At 37.8% G+C, this 21,208-nt stretch overlaps 1 protein-coding gene across 1 annotated transcript; it reads left to right on the top strand.

Moving 5' to 3' along the window:
- Positions 1-842: 842 nt before the first annotated feature.
- LOC145781013 (sodium/potassium-transporting ATPase subunit alpha-3-like) lies at positions 843-19,587 on the top strand. Its single transcript, XM_082592717.1, has 21 exons — positions 843-1,035; positions 1,180-1,239; positions 2,401-2,607; positions 3,052-3,165; positions 3,593-3,727; positions 4,027-4,144; positions 4,493-4,761; positions 6,279-6,477; positions 6,912-7,034; positions 8,306-8,427; positions 9,334-9,526; positions 11,197-11,372; positions 11,868-12,004; positions 12,629-12,779; positions 14,640-14,808; positions 15,108-15,262; positions 15,867-15,990; positions 16,486-16,631; positions 16,926-17,056; positions 17,601-17,791; positions 19,232-19,587. The coding sequence occupies exons 1-21, from the start codon at positions 907-909 to the stop codon at positions 19,258-19,260; spliced, it is 3,078 nt and encodes a 1,025-aa protein (XP_082448843.1). The 5' UTR covers positions 843-906; the 3' UTR covers positions 19,261-19,587.
- The last annotated feature ends 1,621 nt before the right edge of the window (positions 19,588-21,208 follow it).

The raw sequence follows: 21,208 nt of genomic DNA, 5'->3' as shown, positions 1-21,208 counted from the left end.
ATGTGGCTTCATCTAAACATAAACAATGTTCTACATTGCTGTTTTTAGTTCTACAAAGGTTTTGTTCACTGTATGTTATAATTGCAATACGTTGCGGTCTTTTAGTGTTTGTGAGAGTTTTAATTGTAGGCTATATCATGTTCAATTCATCATGAACACTTCGACTTTACCACTACTTTACGCAAAAACATCATCGTTACAGTTCTCAGAGTTAGTCTTATTTGGCATGACCACATCAGGATTTAAACAAGGCCTTATCACTGTCAGAAACAGCAGCAGAGATCAGCAGTCAGTCGGTTTTTTTTTCATGAGACTTCAGTGGGATACTTTATTTCTTTTTAATAGTCTTTATACGGAAGAGATTGAAGCATTTTGCTTTTTGTAACTGATTGATTGTTCATGCAAGTGCCACTTTTTAAAAATTGTCTCAACGCCAGCAGCAGGCTCAACTTTAGCTGGCATGCAGTAGTTGAACGGTTCAGCCCACAGAGAGCGGCCAGCAAGTATTCTCGGTTTGAGTAATGCAAAAGTTTTATCAATTGAACCGATTTTGCTTTCACTGAGATTTACTGAAAAGAACGAAGTGAGATCTAAAATTCTGTCTCGTTAAATAGGCCAACTATAAAAGTTAGCTTAGAAAATAAAACAATCTTTTTCTGAAAAAACGCACGTAAGGTAGACTAGCCTAGTATTGTAAAAAAGACAAAATATTTTGCATTAACAATATTAGTCTACCATTAAGTTACGTCATTATTAACGACAAAAAGTTCTGCATGAACGATATTAGTCTATTGTTAAGTAACGTTATTATTTTGCTTATAGGCTGAGGCTAAATAGCGTAGGCCATTTTCGAGCAAGTCAACAAACAACTTACAGTAGTTGGAAATTTAAAGTGATTGAAAGGTGATGGCGGAGAGTGGTTACTCAACCACAAATTTGAATGGAGAACCAGATGGAGATGTTGAAGTGCGAAATGGATCTAAACCAGCCAAGGGAAAAAATAACATGAGTGATTTAAAAAAAGAAGTTGTTATGGTGCGTTTCGTAAACAAACATAAAATGATTCCATTACGATTAAACTACGGCTTACTTTTACAATTTGTTTAACAGTAGCCTACTTGTAATTCACATACTCTACGACTGAAAGTACCTTTTTACGTATAATGATGTATGTTTCAGGATGACCATAAAATACCACTGGAAGAACTTTGTTCTAGATTAGAAGCCAATCTAACGCAGGTATGTTTTTGCCAACAAGATCTCGCAATAGGTTTTCACTTTAATAAGAATTTGGCTTCGAATAGATTCACACCAATAATATTCAGAGCTTGCCTTGCAATAAACTATGCGACTGGTGGTGTAGGTAGGCAATTGAGAGAGAGAGAGAAATAATTTTATTTTCTAATCAGATTCTATAACAGTGCGGTACACAATAACTGCTGTTTTTAAACGTCTAGTGACGTTGAATCGATGTAAAAATAGCAATGTTTGCTTTCCGGGTTGTGGATTTTTACGAGGGTTGTTCCGAACAAAAATATTGTCTTACGTTTTGACTTAATAGAGCTTCGGTAGAGAGTTTGTCTTGTTGAACCATAGGCATATACGAAGCCGAGTAACGTGATCAAGTTTAACATCTTCAAGTTTATTACATATAGAAACACAAAACTACGCAACAAATTGAGTATCGAACGTTTTCGACATCACATCATCGTTTTTTCGAAAAAACTAAATTAATTTTTTCTCACCTTGCCTTTCTACCATATCATGTGATCTGTTTAACACCTTTTGATGCAGTTACCTTTGATTCTTGTGGAGCCTATCGTTGAGTTTGAGCTAGTCAGAAGCACTGTGCAGTTTTTTGTCTTTTCCTGTTTATAAATTTAGTTTAACCATTGTATTTTATTCAGATGTAGTTAAGTTGTATGAATATTATTCCTGAAGAGGACATCTTGTGATGTCGAAAACGTTCGATACTTAATTTGTTGCGTAGTTTTGTGTTTCTATATGTAATAAACTTGAAGATGTTAAACTTGATCACGTTGCTCGGCTTCGTGTGCCTATGGTTTTGCCTTAACTTTTAGTTTTTACTTATTTCCAAGAAAAAGCATTTTAGTTTTGTTGCGACACGATTACACAATCACTTGGCCTTAGAGGAGTAGTCAGCTCAGAAAACGATTCGAAATATGTATTTTAGGTTTCACAAAAAATTCGTTGTCTTGATTTTGTTTCATTTTGTTATGACAAAACAAAGATTGGTTTTGAATTGCTTTAATAATTTACATGTCTCTGACAGCAGACTGTCTCTATTTTATGTAATCGTGTTATTGATTTATTATATAATATTCATAACTATAGAGTATTTTCTTATTTTAAGTATATTTTTATATTATTTATTTGCAGGGTCATTCTGCAGAAAAAGCGGCTGAATTGCTAGAAAAATATGGTCCAAATGCTCTAACTCCTCCTGAAACCACTCCTGAATGGATCAAGTTTGCTAAGACTTTATTCGGTGGTTTCGCAACATTGTTGTGGTTTGGTGCTTTGCTTTGCTTTATTGCGTACATCATTGATGCTGTACAAAATCCTACAACAGTGACGGAAGATAATGTAAGTATTCATTTATTATGTTCAAATTATTAAGTCCTTCTCATGATTGAATTCACCTCGTGTAAAGTGTAACATATTCCGGTTAAAAGAGTACCTTGAGTTTAACAAGCAGTTGAAGAATTTTGCTTTTTCAATCCATGCAAAACTTCATAAAGCTTACTATTTTACTGTATGTTAATGAGGTCGACATTCTGAGCTAAGCTTATTTAGGGATGGTCAGCTGAGTCAAGCTTTTTAAAACTTATTTCTGCTGTACTAAGGCAGTCAAAGGATCCAGCACAACCTTACGTAGCGTATTCTGTCCTAGTTTTGGAAACTGGTTTCAACTAAGCTGGTTTACCTTCAACTGCTGAAATCATGTCACGTTTTTTGTCAAGCACTTAGCACATATCAAGATTTGTTTGGCATCATTAGCACATTATAACTAAAATTAAAAACTTTCAGCTTTACTTGGGGATTGCCCTAGCGGTTGTTGTGCTTGTAACCGGATGCTTTCAATATTACCAAGAGTCGAAAAGCTCAAAGATTATGGAGTCGTTTAAAAATATGGTGCCTCAGGTAACGGCTCATTAGTTTTAAAACCAATCAAATACACTGTTTGAGAGGTTTACATCCCTGTTTTCGAACCAATCAATGGCTGAACAAAAATTAAAAGCAAGAAAATGATTTGTACCTATGCAAGTTTGCAATTAAGTCTTGATAGACTCAGGGGATAGACTATATCAGAATAATGTTAATTTGAATAAACATAAACGTAGGTTTGCGTATAGTTTGTAAACAAGTGGTCCAAGATTTCAATCGCTCTCAATAACAAACTGTTTTTGTAAAGAACGATATCATTATTTTGCAACAAATGTCATATTGTATGAACTCTTGCTCCACGAACTTTATAAGATTTATTTTTGTAAAGTACAGTAGTATCCTGTATATCAGATTGTGAAAAGTAAAACTTTAAAATTTTCTGATTTATTGCATCGCTTCTCAGCAAGCTCTTGTGATTCGCAATGGAGAAAAGACACAGATTCTTGCATCAAACATAGTTCTGGGAGATATAGTGGAAGTCAAAGGAGGAGACAAAATTCCTGCGGACATTCGCATCCTTTCAAGTTCAGGAATGAAGGTCTATACGTTGAGTGAAACAAATTCATCCATCAGCAAAAGTTTTGAAGGCGATGTGAATGTTTCGTTTTCATTAAAAGCACTTGTATGTAATGTCAGTGGCGTTATGTTGTAATGATTTATATCAAATTCGATTGCTGCCAATACCAACACAAATTTTATACTGAATGGCAGTTATTAGAAGTAAATCTGCTTGAGTATCTTGTGACTGTTACTTTCAAGAGGACAGTCATCACGTCTATTTGTAATCAGCATACGAAAGCACTATTCAAAATAAAACGTGGTTGTTTATATATTTAGGTGGATAATTCTTCTTTGACCGGGGAATCTGAGCCTCAAGCAAGAGGAGTAGATTTTTCACACGAAAACCCTCTTGAAACAAGAAACATTGCCTTTTTCTCGACCAACTGCGTTGAAGGTTCGATTGGAAGTAGCCTATATACTGTATTTCTTGCACTGTCGGTTTAGAATGTAGGCTACGATAAAGCCAACACTGAACGATCCCAGCCAGCAAATAAGTCATTTTTACATTGATTCAATATCTGCAAAGGTTCAATCAATGTAAAAAATGACTAGTTTGATGGCTGGGAAAGTACCCTGTGCTGATCAGTCCCTTGTGCAGTTGTAGGCCTATTAGGCATACTCTTGACTCATTCTGCTGTTTCATATACAGAGTACACATGCGTGGAAAGCGATGTTGAAACAAGGCAAAATAAATCTTCATGACAGTAGTGCTGAATTATTATTAAGAGAAATATACTTTCAGGGTCAGGTACGGGAATGGTGATAAGATGTGGAGACAACACAATAATGGGAAGAATAGCATCTTTAACTTCCGGGTTGTCCAGCGGCAAGACTCCCATAGCGCGGGAAATTGAATATTTTATTCACATCATAACCGCGGTGGCAGTTTTCCTTGGTGTGACGTTTTTCATTATTGCCGTTGTTCTTGAGTACGGCCTACTTCAATCTGTTATTTTTCTTATTGGGATTATTGTAGCTAATGTGCCGGAAGGATTGCTTGCCACCGTTACAGTAAGTGATCTTTAGGCTATGTTAGAATGATATGGTTTTAAAGCTTGTTCACTCCTTTTTATTCCTAAAAACACAGCTTTCAAGATTATGACTAATTCGATTCTGTTGACCCATGCAAATAAAGAAAATAACAGTTAAAACTCAATAAAAAAGGTAGTAAGAACATACCAAGAACGTTAGATCGTAAGAAAAGGTACCGGTAGTAAGAACAAAGAGATGGAAAAACACTGTACGAAAGCAAAAGAACGGAAACGAAGCGACGGACCTGGAAAGCAAAAATCTTGCAATCAACTTTCAAAAGCGTGAAAAAACTAAACCCTTGAAGAACTGACTTTAGCAAAACTAAGGTTACTATTGCGAAACGACAAAATAAGTGAATAGGCAATGTGACTGTGATGTAACAATTCGAGTTTCTCGTAGACAATAAAATGGGGCGACGGTATAGTGCTAAACAGTCCTGTGAAGCTTGTTGAGTTTTTCAGATTTTTGTGCGCAATTTTACCTTTTTCAATATATTTACTAAAAATAGAAAAAATATATACTGCAATTGTTAATTATTTCAAAGTTTAAAAATGCATCGCGGGCCGCACCAAGAATTCTCGCGGGCCGCGTGTTTGAGACCCTTGGGTTAAATCCCGGTTTCGGTTAGAACAATCGCTTTGGTTTTTATTATATGATAAATCATATGATATGCCATCATCATCATCATCATGTGCCTTCCTCGTATTGAGGGTTGCATATAATGCGCCATTGTTCTTGATCATGACCTGTTCGTACTGCACTTTTATAACTTAATGATGTTTGTTGTCTAAATCATTCTTGGTCTGCCTTTGTTTCTTCTACTGTTTATCTTCCCTTCTATAGATGACAAATGTAGAAACTTGCGTCTCCGTTTGCTATACTTTACACCAAAAATGCGACATTTGCATAAAAAAGTTTGGTACTGAACCATTTGACTGGGTTTTCTTCTCACATGAACAAACTTACGTCCAAGTTCTCCAGACAGCAAAATTTATCATTTTTACATTGATTCAACGTCTGCAGGCGTTGAATTAATGTAATAATGATAAATTTTGCTATCTGGAATCGTATCCCTGAAACACATTTCCAACGAAAATGATAGTAAGGAGCTTGGCGCGATGCCACAAGCCTGGCATATGCACGAAAACTTCCTTTTTGAGTGGTTGTGCGTGCGCACTTGAAAATGCGCTTTTTTGACACCTGAAAGTTTTCGCGCTTCTGCAAGGATTTAATATTGAAAAACTTTGTTGTGATTACAAAATACAAAATTATAAATAACCTAATCCGTTTCAAAATTGGATTTTTGCAGCTAAAAAATAGTTTACCAGTACTAAGGATCATCAGATGTTCAACATATCTTAAACAGTTTGCAATGAATCTCAGATACACAGTGCTAAAAAGGAAGAATACCAACTTCCTTCCGTGTTTTGTCTTAGTTTGTTTTAGCGTTTGTGTGCAAAGACCTTTGATCAACTAACTCTTTCAATCTATTTTAGGTGTGTTTGACGCTCACTGCAAAGCGAATGGCACGTAAGAACTGCCTGGTAAAAAACTTGGAGGCTGTGGAAACACTTGGCTCCACTTCGACAATCTGCTCTGATAAAACTGGAACACTGACGCAAAATCGTATGACAGTCGCTCATATGTGGTTTGATAAAGAAATCGTGGAGGCAGACACAACCGAAAACCAGTCAGGTGACCAAACAAAGTTCAAGCAATCAACGTACTTGACTATGGCACCATTCATTTTAGACAATACTTAACTATATGCCCTTTTTTTATCATATTATGATGTGTCATATTTATAACAGCAAATGCTTAGTTTTCATACAGTAAGACTAATAGTTGACTGTGTGGCCGAGTGATGAGAGCCCTGGATGCTCTAAAGGACGTCTGTTTGATCTGCCAGAGCGCGCAACTGTGTCTTGGTCAAACAGGTATAAAACATGCTTGAAGTTGAACGTGAAAATGGGCTGCCTTGCCTTCCACTTAATCTCAATGTGCAATGACTGGACGTTAGCTTGGATACGGCAAAAGGAGCAACTTTTAATGCAATGAAACTGTTGTTACGTAATACTTGTCGGTGCTGGGTTTGCGATGAAAGTTTCTGACGTAACAATATTTTTCAGGTGACAACGCTGATCTGAATTCAGACTCGTGGAAAGCTCTGTCACGTATCGCATTATTGTGCAATCGCGCAACTTTTCTTCCGGGTCAATCGAAGATTCCAGTGTTAAAACGTGACACAGCCGGTGAGTGACGTTTTATCAAAATTTCAGCAATGATCTTTTCAGCCAACGAAAATTGACCTGAAAAATGAAACTGCCAAATCATTTCATGAAAAAAGAACAACTATAATAGTGTACTACAAAGCTTCGATCGAATTTTGTTGTGAAGAACTTGTAGCCAGTGGGAAAGCACTCTTAACACTATTAGTACTTCCGTTCGGGTGCTTTAAGTTGATGACAGCTTCCAAATAAAATGAGGTTATTATTATCTCTCAAAACTACTGGATGAGCTTTCAATGCACAAAAACATGCAAAATTTTCAACTGATTTGATCTTGCATTAAATCTCACAAATGATGTCGATTTTATCGGTTTGGCCCAAAAGTAACATACGGTAAGTTTAAACAAGAAGTACCCTGGTCATTTCACCAACCAACAAGGAAAGTATGTGGTAAATTGGTTATGTTATGCAACAGTACAAGTTTGGTAAAGAGGTGATTTTCTTGAAACAGAGACAAATAAATTCTAGAAACCACACGGCATGCAACATAGCCTAATAGTAAAGTGAAAATAAGCTATCTTACAAACGTTTTATACAACAGTAGATTAGCCTATATTTTGGAAGAACGATTTTCTGACAGTGATGCTTCCGATGTTTTGTTTGTCTCCTCTAAGGTACAGTAAAATACAAGCACTGACGCAGTTTCCGCCACCTGTAGGCTTCGTATATTAAAAACGTAGGTAGCAGCTGTCGTTCGGGCAATAGCGTTAGTGAGTGTTTACGCGTTCAGTATCGGCGAAGCGATTTTGCACAATGGTGAATACAGTACAACCAAAACTTCAGTAGGCTACGCTCATCAACCGAGTCAGAAAACAAACTGGAATCAAACTCCTCTCCGCATTATTTTCGAAATTGTTAATTTTGGATTCTCACACCACTTTTGGTAGACTACAATACGCTGCTACGGAACATAACCGCATAGCCTTCTCTCCGCACATCGGTCGGCTGAGACAGTTTCAAAAACTTCTTTGTTTCAGTGTGAACTGAACGTAGCTTACTTTAAATAAAAAGATTGCTAGAAGGTAAGAGGAAGAAAGGGGGAATATTGGTTTCATCTTTTCACAATAAAACGTTGTCTAGAAAACCACATGTCGTCATGTAATGTAGCATATTTGTGTTAGAAAGTGGTTTCTTTTCAGCAGCTTTCCACACACGGTCTACGTAAGCTACACATGCTAAACTTTGTTTAACAAGAGAGCATTTTTCTCAAACTATTTTATGCATTTCCTTATTAGGTGATGCTTCTGAATCTGCCTTACTCAAGTGTGTCGAGCTTACTCTGGGAGACGTTGAAAATAGGAGACTACGAAATGCTAAAGTTGCAGAAATTCCATTTAACTCTACCAATAAGTACCAGGTTGGTCTGACTTGCGTTGAATTGGTATTTGCTACCGCGTGCTAGCCGTACAAGCACATAGCCAGGGTTGGAAGTCGTTGGTCAAAAAGCAATGACTATTTCACTATTCGATAGTGCCTAAAAAAGGAATGACTTTCAGCTATCGATAATTAAAAAAAAGCAATGGATAGCAATTACTAAAAATAAATTTTAAAAACTTTTGACTGGCCAAAAAACAAGCAACCCGCAAAATCAAAAAAACAAGCCCAAACTTGCGGGAAAACCGCAAGGTTGGCAGCACTGTTAACGACTCTCACTGGAATGGTTTTTCTGAACTGTATTGCCGCAAAATTTTCCTTAATCCTTTAAAGTTCGAAAACCGGAAGAGGACTAGGTCGGATAGTAATTCGAAAACTAAATCTCTTAAATTCGTATTGACGACGAAGTATGTGTACAACAAAAAATGATTCAGTTCAGTGGTTCTCCTAAATATCGATTAGTGAAAAACGAATAATGATTTCGTTGCTTGCATAAAAAAGCAGTGAATAACGCGCATTCGATATTTATTTTAAGAGGAATGGGTATAAGCATCGACTAGTGACAACTAGTCGTTACTTCCAACCCTGCACATATAGCCTATAATGCTTATGTTGGATTTGTTGACACAAGAGCTCTTGAACCGTTGTCCTTTCTTGACGTTTTACACTGCATAGGTCGCTACAATGCATATAAAGTGACGTAGTAGCCTATTTACTGTAATGTACGATTGTACGGTACCTATATTGTCTTTGCTGAAGTGAAGCTACATGGCATTGATGGTTGAACTGTAGCTTATGGAAAACGTCTCGTGCTTCGACAGTACGGAAGCCTTTTATTAGTTCTTGAAGGCAAGCTACAGATCCAATTATTCATAAGTCCTATATGTAGGTTTCCATTCATGAAACCGAAGACGAGAACGATAAGCGATATCTCCTGGTGATGAAGGGAGCTCCCGAGCGCATCTTGGATCGCTGCAATGAGGTTCTTTACAAGGGAGAAGTAGAAAAAATGACCGACAAATGGAGAGATGATTTTAATACCGCTTACTTGGAGCTGGGTGGTCTTGGGGAGCGAGTTCTAGGTAAGACGTATGGTGGAATCAATCGCGTGGCATAGTTCATCGACTATGACTTTTCAAATTCAGGTGTTATAATCAGGGCCGTTGAGAAGATATTTCGGGCCCGGTACCAATGAGATCCTTGGCCCCCAAATCAAAACACTTTTAAGAAAAACGCACAATATCTAAAGAATACGCTGTGATTTCTTCATATTTCCTGGCCCCTTGGAAAGGCTCCGCGCCCAGGTTCAAAAGCCCCTGGACCCAGGGGCGTATCCTCAATGGAAGCAAGGGAAGCATTGCTTCCCCTGCCAAAATTGAAAAAAGAAAAGATGATATTTTTAAGTAAAAGGATTTCGTATTTACCTGAATACGAATTAGAACAGTTTCTCACTCACGCCCCCGTATGATTTCAGCTCGGTTTTAATTTTAAAAAAGTTGGAAGCTTACGGATGCAAAGATTGTATCGCTTCCCTTGCTCTCGTTTTTGCTATAAGGAGAAACAAGTAAGAGAAAAAGAAAAAAAAGCAGCGCAAAGTTTGCGAGATTTATGTTTCTTTTAACAAATCGATGGAAGCAATATTTAAATTGCTTCCAGAGTTGCCAGATTGGACGAATTCCTCGAATTAGGCTTTTTTTTAAATTAACTCTTCAAAATGCATAATCAATATTTCTCAAATATCGTAACCTTACCAGATAAAACCATATTCACCATTGTTCAATACATGTTCTATACTTGTTTATACTCATAATGTGGCCGATTAAAACTCATCCGCTACAGTATTTTTATATTTGCTATTTTTTGGGATACTTTCAAAATTATTTTTGCTACAGTTTATTAAAATCCGCTACAAGTCATAAAATATATGTAGCCTACATTTTATAATTTTTAATAGAAACAGGTAAATAGGCCTATATCCATTTGGCCTTTTTGTCTAATATTTTCCTTGTTTTGGCCTTTTTTGTATTATTTTGGCTTTAAGGCCTTTTCATAGTCTGGCAATTCTGATCTGTTGGATATTGTGTCATTGAGCTAGGACGCTAGGTAATGAGAACATCTAAGGCGCTGTTATGGTTATAATATCGGCCTAGTAAGCAAAAGTTTGAGCCAAATGTTGGCTTTACACTGTTATCTTGGCTGGGTAGACTTTGGCATTAGACATGATATGTGAGGTCTAGACTAGAATTGACTTGACTGAAATGAGTTCTGGCTACTTCAGCAGCTACTTCAGCAGTAGGTAGCTGTAGCTGGGTTTTTGGTGTTCTCTAATTTTAGCAGCATATTTTGCCCGTTTGTGTGTAAGAGCTACCTTTAATAAGTTAACAGCTGTTTATCTGCTAATAAATTTCATACAAATATTACCCTAAAAGTGTTTCTAGAAAGCATTATAATCCATTATTTGAGTGTAATTTTGCAAAAAATTTCCTAAGGGGGCATACCCCCGGACCCCTAGGATACACGTGCCTTCGGCATGCTCTAACCCCCCACGAGTTATATTGCTTCCCTTGCTCAACCAACCAGGATACGCCACTGCCTGGACCCCTCTGTCAAGTTTCAACTAAATATTTGGATAAAAATTAATCTTGTGAATAATTTCGATTTCAAACTCCACCTGCAAAAACAAAGCAATATCTTATATTTTGCATAATTTGTGGAGATACTTCCACTTATTATCATTTCTTATTCACTGTAGGATTTTGTCACGAATATTTGCCGCTGGACACGTTTCCACCAGGCTTTCAATTCGACACTGACGACGTCAACTTTCCTTTGGAAAACCTCACATTCGTTGGATTGATGTCGATGATCGACCCACCCAGAGCCGCTGTTCCTGATGCTGTTGGAAAATGTAGAAGCGCTGGAATTAAGGTTCTTTTAACTATATTACCGTTTGCAGCATCAATCTTATTGGTCCTTAGTAAGCTACTAAGGTCAAACAAGCGAACTGCTATGACGTGATTAATCAAACTAAGGGGTGAGGTGCAACTGTTACTTGCAAGAGAAGGTGGTGTTCAGCGCAGTCGAGAGGATAAGTTGGGCCCGACATAAATGAGATTTTCGAACCTTAAACCAAGATACTTGTATGAAAAAGTTTCGTCGGTGGTTTCTTCATGTTCCCGGGCCCCTTGAAAAGGGTATGAGCCCCTAAAAGCGTTCCGGGCCGGGGGCCAAAAATAACCTCTGGGCGCCCTGTCAACGCTACTTGTGGTGTTAGTTAAGCCACTGGAATAGTTGATCTACCACTGTTTTGTTTTCTACCAAGTTCAATTATCTGATTTAGCAAAGTTTCAACTTCCATGCAGGTTTTCATTATTAAATTTGTTGAAAAACTGTCGCAATTGTTCATATTATTGTTCTCTGCAGGTGATAATGGTAACCGGTGATCATCCCATTACAGCTAAGGCTATTGCCAAAGGTGTTGGGATTATTTCAGCTGGAAATGAAACCATAGAAGATAAAGCGGAAAGATTGAACATCCCAGTTGAAGACATTGATCCAAGGTAGACTTACATTTTATTTTTCATCGTATTCGTTTAGTAGTCCCATACAAACTAAGGAGCTAAATTTGTTATCATCACTGATTAAGCCTATGTACGTCATAATGACTCAGGAATTTTTAGATTTGGTTCGTTTAGTAAAACAAAACAAACTTTAACTATCTAGCTTCGTTGGTAGAATTATTTAGTTTAACTTTAACACGATTAAAACATACATTATTGGAATATTTGCACTGAATATAGATTTCCTACGTGTGTACCAACGGCCCGATACGACAGACAGCAATGCTACCGAATATTCTAGAATCTAGAAGTAGCCTACAAGGCTGAAGAGTAGAGAGGGTTTGACTATGTCATTATCGAAAACGGTTTTTTAAATCTTGCGGAGTCGGTTATTTTGGTCCGACTCCACGGTGCCGATTCCCAAAAACGGCGAGATAGCCTACTTAAACTGCACGTCAGGTCGTAAGCGTAGGCCTACACAAAACCACACTGATACCTGCATTTCTAAGCTTTTAAAAACTGTTTGACGTTGTGAACGTGAAATAGTACAATCCTACGTGAAAACTAACGCAATTAATCAAAAGAAGAAAAAGCTGGTAGATTATGACGTTCTTTTGTGTTCAGGGACGTGAAAGCTGTAGTCACAAGTGGGTCAAAGTTGGCGGAAATGAACAGTGAACAGCTGGATAACATTCTACGTTATCACACTGAAATTGTATTTGCCAGAACCTCGCCTCAGCAAAAGTTGATAATCGTTGAAGGCTGCCAGAGATTGGTAATTGACTTACAATTTCACTGCAAGGCCAACATGTTAACACCAAATTTTATTTTTATTTTTTTTATTTATTTATTTGCAATCAGACTCAAAGTCCATAGAATTCAAATTTTTAACAGTCATCACATAAAATATCAGACTAACACAACATCAAGCAGGCTACATCAAACAACGTTTCAAACAACGTACAAAATACTGTTGTAGTGAATATAAAATGTAGAATTAAAGTAGCAATCAGAAGACATAACATTGCACAAAAGCGGATTAATTGATCTTTTGCAACGTTCTACAAATGCATAGCAATTTTTTCTTAATAGAGCATCAAATGTTAACACGTCGTTCTGTACCTGATACACTCTAGCACTGTCGCATCTCGACAACTTGTGGATAACTCTGTACGAGTCGTTGTAAGCAACTTCTATGCGATTTAAAGTAGAAGTTTTATAGTTACACCATAGCTGCGAACCATACATTGCTTGGCATCCAAATACAATATGATTGGTACATTACATTTTTAATTTCGGTAGAACAATTTCCAAACTTGGACCTAAGCTGATTGGCAGCGACATAAAGAGACCGTAGACTTATTGTGTTTGCTTTAACACATTTCAATAGTTATGTAGGCCTGAACAGTGGCGGCTCGTGAGGTGTGGAAGTGGTGGTGCTGCGGACGGGCGCAGCCCGGCCGCGTCTTCGCCGAAGGCGAGTAAAACGGCGGGGGGTTTGGGGGGCCTCCCCCAGAAAAATTTGAAAAATGACACTTAATTTGGTGCATTCTGTGCGCATCTTCAGCTCTAAATTGTAATGAAAAGTTAAGATAAAACTTGTGCGGTTTGAACTTTTTCCTTTTGTTGGTTTCGTTGCTGTATTTTATTTACACTATATCGTTTCTTTTGTATTAAGACAAGGAAAAATAAATTGAATTGGTGTATTGGCTGCAGCCATTATTGTGACAGAAAGCGTTGCTAAACACTTTTGCAATGTATTGTTCTGCAAGTAAGTTAATATAGGTTAGGGAATCGCCAAACACAATTAATTAAACTAAATCGGTTCTAAAAAATAGTTAAAAAAGAACCAAATAACCAAACCCCAAATATGTAGACAAACACCTTTGAAAATGGGCAATTTTTTTGAATTTGGCGATAAAATCGCCAATATGGCAACCCTAGGCGCGCTGTTCAAGACAGCGCCAAAACGGCAAACGTTAGCATTGCCAGACTGATAAACTACGTCATTGTCACGTGACTTCGACTTGGTTTGTTTGCTTTTATGACGCTTGCGCTTCGGTGCACGGAAAATCACAGCGCCTCACAGAGCGAAATCATAGCGGTCAAGCTTGAGTGGAAGTCATGTGACAACGAGGTAGTTTCCCTCTCTGAGAGAAACTTTTTTTCTTTCCCTCTCGCGTTTCCAGTCAACAAAGGAAAAGGTTGGAAAGGTCTGCAAACCTAAACAAATTTGATAAAAATAATGAAAAATCACGACGTGTTTTACGGGCAGAATGAGCCCAAAAATTGGTGGAGCTGCAGCGCCACAGCACCATTACACGAGCCGCCACTGGGCCTGAAACAACTTGGGCGACTGTAAACATGCTTCTATTTCAACAAAATACTGGAAAATACTGTTCACGACGACGAAAACTGTATCTAAACAAAAAAAAAGTTACCGAACAGGGCTTATTGTTTTGATTCTTAAGTGTTAAATATAATTATGCAGTCTATACGTCATAATCTCGTTGTTTGTTTTGCTTCCAAGTAGACTTTTAAAGTAAAGCGTAATCGAAGCATCGATATTAGGCAGAAAATATAAAAAGTCGGGATGATAAGAGCAAAATACAGTCTGTTCAAATTCAATTTTCAGGGAGCTATCGTCGCTGTTACCGGGGACGGAGTGAATGATTCTCCTGCGTTGAAACGAGCCGACATTGGTGTTGCTATGGGAATAGCCGGAAGTGACGTATCAAAACAAGCCGCCGACATGATATTGCTCGATGACAATTTCGCTTCCATTGTTACTGGAGTAGAGGAAGGTGGAGAATTGTATTTATAAATTTAACATTTTGCATACCATGCCTTGTATTAGACACAAAATAAGCTATATCATGCGCTAAATAAACGAAGGGGCTGGTTTCAAGATTTAGTTTTCCAGAGTGAAGGAGGCTGGATCCTAATTGGCCTATATGCCCATTTTAAAGTCTTTTCAACCCTTGTTTACTCACATTACAGGAAATCGTACCAAGTGTAAGATACCAGATTTCTATTTTTATATCTGCGATCCGTTTTCGTGAGTGGTAGACTGATAACATATGCAGAACTTCTTAATTTCCAGGTCGCCTCATCTTCGACAACCTAAAGAAGTCGATCGCCTATACCTTGACCTCCAACATCCCTGAGATCACTCCTTTTCTCCTGTTCATTGCTGCAGGGATTCCTCTTCCTCTTGGGACTGTGACTATCCTCTTCATCGATCTTGGAACTGATCTTGTATGTTGAAGCTTAATCGATGCCAAAATTTCCAAAATATAACTGGAATTATTTATCACACTATGAAACGTGCCTAGACTAATTATAAAAACATAAAAGCAGAGGCCAACTTCAGTGTCTTCAACGAAACAGTTTTACAAATTACTAGAAAGAGACATTGAAACGTATAGCTTTAAGGGGTAAGCCTGAAGCGAATACTAGATAGAAGTGAATACTAGATAGGCCAAATTAGACCATTCCGTTACAAAGTAAACAAATGAATTTAAATTCTCATGTCATCTTGCACGGTCGAAGTTAATGTTTTTGGAAGGTTGCATTTTGAACTGACAAGTATTTAAGTCATCAGCTTTAAATTTTGAGTTGATGGGAAAGTTGTGTAGCCTAGTTCAATAATTAAAACATATTCTCATCTATGTTTATTTTGTAGGCTAATGGGTTTGATTTTGTCACACAATATCGTTCAAAATGTGGCAGGATGCCTATAAATTTGCAAAAGTTTAACCTCTTTTTCTGAATTTTTTTCTTAACTTGAGCAGTCTGTTTTTAAAGTGAAATCTTCAACTTTCATTAAATAGACGTGATCTTCAGATTTTTTTGTTCATAGTTACCTGCAATATCAATTGCGTACGAAGTAGCTGAAAATGACATCATGAAACGTCAACCACGTGACTCCCAAAAGGACAAGCTGGTGAACGAACGTCTGATCTCTCTAGCTTATGGGCAAATAGGTAGGCCTTGCATGGCTACGTCAATTGTGCATTTTGTAACCGATCAATTTATTTATAAGCTGGAGAATTGAAAGGTGTTCATTGAAAGGATATTTTTTATTTCTTTCACTGTTTCATCGTAAAAAATAGCAAGTTGATGGATACAAATAAACTTGGCAACCTTGACCTTTGTAACTTATTTGAACTTTCACCAATGGTATGCATCTTTTTCTTCTATAACGCATTGCACCTACATCAAATAAGAAATGTCGGCTGCATGGTCGAGTAGTGAGAGCCCTGGAACGGCAATCGAAAGAGTGCCGGTTCGACACCGCTCAAGATCATGCGGCTGTGTTTTTGGCAGGCCACTTAAAGGCATGCCTGAAGGTGTACACGAAGATTGACTTCCTTGCCTTCCCGCCCACTTAATCTAAATCTTCAACCACCGGGTGTAAGCCTGGATACGACAAACAAACAAAATAATAAAGTTGTTCATTGATGTTTACTTCATTTCAGGAATGCTTCAGGCCCTTGCTGGTTTCTTTACATATTTTGTGATTCTTGTTGACAACGGATTTTTCCCTGGAGACTTGTTTTTGATTAGAAGCGACTGGGACAATAGAGGACTGAATGATTTAATGGATTCTTACGGTCAGGAATGGGTAAGATTGGAACAATTGGTACGGTAACCTATAAAAGACTCGATGCATAAAAGCTGCTGGGTGTATGCTACAACGATCCAAATACTCAAGGGCACATCGGCCAAAGCAGACATTTTTGATTCTGATGTTAAATCAATGCAAAAAAAAGTCTGGTCGAAATAAAGATACTCAAAAAATCGCTTCATTTCATTTTAAGGTGTTTCCGAGTTTCGAGTCAAGAATTTCGCTTCTTTCAAAAGAAATTCATTTCAAACCATTCTGTTCAATTAATTAATTCATTACTGACAATTTCAGACGTACGAATCAAGAAAGATTGTAGAATACACGACAAATACCGGGTTCTTCGTATCGATTGTGATTGTACAATGGGCTGATCTTCTGATTAGCAAAACCAGGAGGTTGTCCATATTTCATCAAGGAATGAGGTAACGTTGATTCAAACGAACTTTGTTGTTTACTTTCCCGAGTGGTGCAAACACCTGCACACCACTCGAAATAACATCGTTTGGCAGCTGACGTGACTGGGCCTTTGCAAAGTAAAAATTGACATGCTGTAAGACATGAAGATAGACATGGTAGACATGAAGATGGCCTTCCTTGCTTTTTTGCCTACCTGGTATGTAGGTCTTCATTTTATATAGCTGTAGAAACACATGATCGTTGACAACGTAGGCTACTGAACGCCTGTTTAAAAACAGTTACGAGAAGTATTTAAGATGCTAGCCTGCATGCTAACAGCAAATAAGCTAAGGTTCCAAACTATTTGAACAACAAGAGTGCAAGACCCATCAGAGGAAGAGTGAAAGACCCATCAGAGTGCAAGATCCATCAAAGGAGAGTTAACTTTCCACTCATCGCAAAGTTTGTTTGATTAATGTGAGAAAGTGAGAGCTCTGCCAACGTCATCGATGCGACTGCAGTGGGCAACAACATCCCATATGATTTCTAATTGTAATATTTTTTTTATAGGAACAAAGTTTTGATCATTGGTTTGTACGAGGAAACTCTTCTTGCCACTTTCTTAACTTATTGTCCTGGACTTGACGGTCTGAAGTTCTATCCCTTGGAATGGTATTGGTGGTTTCTGCCGATGCCTTTTTCGCTCATAATTTGGATTTATGATGAACTGAGAAAACTTCTCATACGGAAATATCCAGGATGTAAGCAGCTTTGTGCTCTGGTAACGTTGTAAAGCAAGGGTCTTGAACACGCGGCCCGCGATACATTTTTGAAATTTCAAATATTTAACAATTAAAATTCATTCTTATTAAGATAAAATTCAGTTTAAAATTGCTCAAAAAATCTGAAAATGCCCATCAAACTTCGTCCGACATAAGCCTATTGTCGCTCAATTCTATTGCGTGGGAAAAAGCCATATTATTATACAGTAGAAACTGCTTAAATCGAAAGCGGATAACTCGACATTCCGTCTAAGTCAAGGCTTTTTTCCTGGTCTGGCAAAACGCCATTGATTTCGTATATAGCCAAGCCGGTTAATTCGACACCTGATATCTCGACGTTCTCTCTAGTTTGACAATTTTTTCACGATCCCCACAAAAGGAATTTCCTGTAAGTCGCCGACTTCGATGTCAAACTGAAAGTCATGCTGTTAATTAAATTGCTGATTTTCGGTTTCCTATTGAATATCATGCTGTGAATAAATTTGCGGCTTTATCAAAAGCCAATTGTATAAGATTACGCTTTTCTAAGATTACAATTGTATAATAATCCGCTCATTTATGAAAACTCACGCAATCATTTTCCGCTTTCCAGACGCGAAGTTCTGCGATGCCTATTTTTTTTAATTATTTTCCCACTTTTTATAGTGTTTTTCTATCTCTTTGTTCTTGCTACTATTTCTTTTTTGCAATCTTACTACGGTACCTTTTTTATTGCGTTCTTACCGTGTTGTTTTGTTTGCTGAACGATGATGAAGATGAATTGTTTTATCAGCATCGACAACGCATGGGTAAAAATAACTAACACGACGAGAAGAGTATGCTACAATAAACACAGCCAGGTTAAAGACTTCAAAGAACCGGCCTGCGACATCCCCAGTAGTGGGAAGCGACGATGCACTTGGGGAGGAGGTCCACCAGCTTAGGTTGTAGGGGCCAGGTTGGAGAGTTGAGGTATTTCTGGAATTGAAATGTGCATCGAACACTCTGTAGGACGCATCGGCAATATTTAGAAAATCGGAACGGGCCAGGGAGACAAGCTTAACTTTCCAAAATCCAAAAACGTATTGCGGCTCTCGGGCTAATTACAAGTATTCATTTGGCCCTCAGAGCAATTTGAGACCCTTGCTGTAGGCTAAAGGGAATGTTTAGAGATTTCTGTTAGTCTCTGGTGGCCTTTTTATATTGTGTTGCTTTTTCTGCGATTAGTCTGCCCACTGTTTTCAGAACAGAGTATGGTTTGTTGCAGCAAGACGTTATTAATGAATGATGGATACTTTTGTAAGTAATGATAGCCCATACCATGACCGTACCCACACTGTGCTCAAAGTAGGCCTAGCCTACAGAACGAGTTCATGCCCGTTGCTGTGCATCACACTTTTTTGTGCTTTGTAAATTGAATACAATTTATGTGTTTTGCAGGTTGGGTGGAAAAAGAAACATATTATTGATCAAACTTTTCATTATTATTGCACTTACGAAAAAAGCTGCACTTCTCAACATTACGCTTGCTTATCTGTTGAGAGGTTTGATGGTGTGATTCTGCCTGGAGTAGATTACGCCTAACACTGACTCAGCAAGATCGTAGCGGATCATCGCTCAAAGTATTATCGACCATCGACACTCGCCATTTATGCGATAATCGCTTCAAAGCTATATGCTGTCTTTATGCAACTTAGTAAATTTAAATATTTCTGTATAATTGTTGACAGTTTAAAATCGTGATTTGTTCTGGTTTAATCAGTTTTTGTTCGCATGACTTGAATAAAATACTCACAAGGTAACTTAGTTTAGACACGGATACTTGTAGCGCACTTATAGAAAAAGAAGTGTGAGCGAGCATAATTTGTTGTCAAACATCGTCACAGATTTGTGCAAAATCTACGATTTATTGAGCAAAAGTTGCAACACAAAAAGTAGAAAAATTGTATCGGTAAGAAAACTGTAAGTTGCTCAAAATATCCATGGCAGATTTTTCATTTGGCACACTCATATTATTATGTTAATTTAGAGGATCTTCAACAGTGCGTCGACCGAGGAGCCGAGTTTTCTAAAAATTAAAACAAACTAACCTGAATATAGGCTACTAAACAATACATGAACACATAGGCTACCGTACCATAGGCGTAGCCAGGGGGGGGCGAACGGGGCCATGGCCCCTCCCAAATTTTCCAAGTTTGGATTCCGAAGTTGAACCCTTTGTTGAAAATATAATATAATTTGTATAAATTTATATTGTTTTCCAAGACATCTGGCTATTAACACACCCCAGGACTTGTTTTAGACACACAGAAAGACACCAATAAATTTTACAAATCGTAAATCGCGCAAAGTTTACGCGATTTACGCTTCTTTTAACTAATCTGTGGAAGCAATTTCAGAATCGCTTACTCTCTAGGGTTTTTGTGTAGCTGAGTTTTTTGTGTTCTCTAATTTTAGCCGCAGTTTTTGCCCGTTTGTGTGTAGATAAGAGCTACCTTTAATAAGTTAATAGCTGTTTATCGGCTAATAAGTTTCATACAAATATTACCCTGAAAGTGTTTCCAGAAAGCGTTATAATCCATTATTTAAGTGTAATTTTGCAAAAATTTTCCGGGGGAGCATGCCCCCGGACCCCCCTAGAATACGCGTGCCTTCGGCACGCTCTAACCCCCACCAGCTTTATTGCTTCCCTTGCTTAACCCACCAGGATGCGCCACTGCACATCAGGTGGCGATGTCTTAAATCAAACATTTTGTCGTTCTCTTCAATTCATCAAATATTTGGCCCCCCCCCCAAAATTTTTTCTGGCTACGCCACTGTACCGTACTTTATCAGAGGTAGGCCTATTCATTCTATAGCTGCCCAAACAGCATAGGATAATAGGATTTATATTCTATATATCCTATGCTACATGTTTAATAAAAATGGGCCACTACATCTTTGAGCAGTTGCATGAACGGATTGGCTAAATTCAACCAATTTAGTGTCTTGTAGTTTTCCAAATAATTATGATGCAGTTGCATTAATGAATGAAGTTAACAAATTTATTTTTAGAAGAATTTTTAAGCAACTGCGTCATGTTGATCTGGGCAGTTTCATAAGCGCGTTAGCACTCAGATTCAAGGTAATTTCAAGCATTGTTGCTGCCTAAATTAACATGACACGGTTGCAACTAAACAAAGTTACAACATTTCTCAAACTTTTTTCTTAGCGTTACCTTACCTATGGAAAAATTTGCTGAACTTGCGGCGCCACCCAGCGATAAGAATTTTAGATATTTTCATTTATCGCCATTTTTGGTTTGATTTTGAATCTATATCCTCGGACTGACAAAACCTTGATAGGTTATTCCTGGTAGTTTGGCATTCTTGTAGAGGTTTTTGACGCAGGCCGATTGCCGATATGACAGTCGACAAA

This window comes from Aplidium turbinatum, chromosome 12, assembly GCF_918807975.1.
Source record: "Aplidium turbinatum chromosome 12, kaAplTurb1.1, whole genome shotgun sequence".
Lineage (NCBI taxonomy): Eukaryota > Metazoa > Chordata > Ascidiacea > Aplousobranchia > Polyclinidae > Aplidium > Aplidium turbinatum.
The sequence above is the reverse complement of the archived record's forward strand: the minus strand, read 5'-3'. Positions and strand labels throughout refer to the sequence as shown.